This window comes from Penaeus chinensis, chromosome 31, assembly GCF_019202785.1.
Source record: "Penaeus chinensis breed Huanghai No. 1 chromosome 31, ASM1920278v2, whole genome shotgun sequence".
NCBI classification, from domain to species: domain Eukaryota; kingdom Metazoa; phylum Arthropoda; class Malacostraca; order Decapoda; family Penaeidae; genus Penaeus; species Penaeus chinensis.
Window position 1 is genome coordinate 9,018,005 of NC_061849.1, and position 2,500 is coordinate 9,020,504.

Genomic DNA, 2,500 nt, shown 5'->3' on the forward strand with positions numbered 1-2,500 from the left:
CATAAATTCATTCATATTATTAGGGCTTGTATCCATATATATTTCATCAATCGGGAATAATATTATATAAGTACGGTCGCCGTGGCTCATAGGGACCTAGCTTGACCGCAGCGCATTGGTCGCGCGTCCGAATCCCCGAGCTGGACCACGGCTGACGTTAAGAGGGGGGCGGGCCAAAGAGGGGAGTCACAAGCAGGTCATTATCATCTTAAATAATGATCATAATCTTTGCGGTAGTAATAAAGATAGTATTAAAGAATTCGTATAGGTTAGTGATCCTCTAGTGAACTTAAAATAGCAACCCTTCCCAAGATGCACAGGGAAAGAAGATTAATTAATGCGGTTTTATTTACGAATGACACTGTGTATGTGTGTGTACTGCTCGCATTCGAACTTGCGTTCGAACCTGTTCTTCATGTGGACCAAATAGACATTCCGTTGCATATGACTAAACGGGTGTTTTTGCAAGGCGCGACGAATGGCAACATCCTTTGAACTGTGTATTGTGGTGTGGAAATATTTTGTGATGCGGACCAAGCAGAATTCCTTGTTGGTCTTATGGTATTATCTGGTAGGCCAGCATGGCAAAATTATGTTGCGGTAATGTTGCAGCTACTTGTTAAGCTGGGTTGGCGCGCGCGCGCGCGCGCGTGTGTGTGTGTGTGTGTGTGTGTGTGTGTGTGTGTGTGTGTGTGTGTGTGTGTGTGTGTGTGTGTGTGTGTGTGTGTGTTTGTGTGTGTGTGTGTGTGTGTGTGTGTGTGTGTGTGTGTGTGTGTGTGTGTGTTTGTGTGTATGTGTGTATGTGTATGTGTATGTGTGTGTGTGTGTGTGTGTGTGTGTGTGTGTGTGTGTGTGTGTGTGTGTGTGTGTGTGTGTGTGTGTATGTGTGTGTGTGTGTGTGTGTGTGGAACTGAGCTTTGTGTGAAAGGACATGCGAGAGGAGGCACACTATTTGGCTGGGAGCCCCCGCTCGCCCTCCACGCCTCTTGAGGGGCACGAGTGGATTAACAGAGCACATTGCCAACTGTGCCTGCAGACACAGGTGCCACGGCGGATGCTGGATTCCGTGCACTCCGCGACTGCACGAGTATCTGGCGCTGACTGCTGGTTGCGAGCCCGGCCACCTGCTACGACCTCCTGGCCAGGACGTCCTAGTCACGACGTGGAAAATGAAGCATTTCCCTTGCATATCCTATCTTTAAAGATTTTACTACGTCATGTTCCCTCTGTCGGTGCATTATTTATGGGCCGGATATGAACCCGCGCCCCGCCGGAGGTGGTGGAGGGGCGGGGGGGGGGGGGCGTTGTGCTGGCGCGGATGCTCGCACCCGGGGGGGGGGGGGGGGCGTTGTGCTGGCGCGGATGCTCGCACCCGGGGGGGGGGGGGGATTCCATGTCAGACGCAAGCTGAGAATAGGCTGCGTCTTGGGGGAACGAGGCCGGGGTAAGTAATGAGGGCGTAAGTAGTCAGGGATACTGTGGTGTTAGAATATCATGGTAAATGGCAATGAAAATGTAATCTTTATATTGATATATTTATTTCATATAGGAAAAAATACATGGTAGTGTTATGATAGTGATTACTGCGGTAATGCCATGGTACAACACAGCGATCGTGTATACAAGATAAAATATACTGTTGCTTCATGCGAGAGGGATCATGGGTAGGGAATCGGCTGCCGCGAGCAATGAGGCGAGGCGAGGCGAGCGCTCGTTGCCCCTCGCCCGCGGTCGGGAGGGGGGGGGGGGGAGTCGGGCGACGTGCGTGCCTTGTTCGGCGCTCCCTCTTCTGCGCCCCTAATTGAAACGAAATTCCTATCGTGATATGATTCTCGGGAACCGCGGATTGATGGAAGCTGTCGGAGGAAAACGGAACCTCTGACTCTCGGAGGCAAAGGCGGTAGTGTCGCGTTGCCTTAACCGGCAGCACTCGTGTTCCGCCTCCCGCTGGAAAACTTTGTTGAATGAGTTTGGGGGACATTTTTATGCGGAAGAGAAGTGGCAGGTGAGGGGGGGGGGGCAGGGAAAGAGACTGGGGCCTCACCTGGCTTAGAGGCGAGACTTGCTATATCCGCGCCTGTTACCACGATCCCTCGCAATCGACGCCTATCTCTCTAATAGTTTTGTGTTTTGTGGATGGGAGTCGGCTCTGCTGTGCACGTGTGGTAACGCCCGGTGCCATGGTAGCTTGGTAAAGGATCGCCTGTTGGGTAATCTTACACTCCTTCCAACCTTACCAAAGACAGTCAGCAAACCTCAGCCCTAATGGCCTACTTACGCTGTTGTCACTCGCAAGGTCAAGAGAAGCTTCTCTAGAGCCTGGACTTGATGGCAGCCCAAACGTTTGTTACAGCGCGGCCAAACGTTCCGTCCAGGTGGCAGAAGATGGATCCCTACGTGGCTACCTAGTGGACAGGAAGGACAGACGAGGCCACGCGGACAGCGAGAGTGACGTAGACGGACGCGCGAGCTTAGAGTCCGGCGGTGTACTGTGTGCGGA

General features: G+C 52.3%; 2 protein-coding genes across 2 annotated transcripts in view; one reads left to right on the forward strand and one right to left on the reverse strand.

Annotated features, from left to right (window-relative positions):
* Window positions 1–2,500, forward strand: part of LOC125041711 (procollagen-lysine,2-oxoglutarate 5-dioxygenase 1-like) — an 81,255-nt gene that overhangs the window by 27,428 nt on the left and 51,327 nt on the right. The window lies entirely within an intron of this gene.
* LOC125041712 (immunoglobulin domain-containing protein oig-4-like) overlaps window positions 1,522–2,500 on the reverse strand; it is a 24,857-nt gene continuing 23,878 nt past the window's right edge. Inside the window, exon 5 of the mRNA XM_047636940.1 lies at window positions 1,522–2,500. This exon is cut by the window's right edge and continues 127 nt beyond it. Within this exon, the coding sequence (XP_047492896.1) occupies window positions 2,472–2,500 (29 nt within the window). The 3' untranslated portion in view covers window positions 1,522–2,471.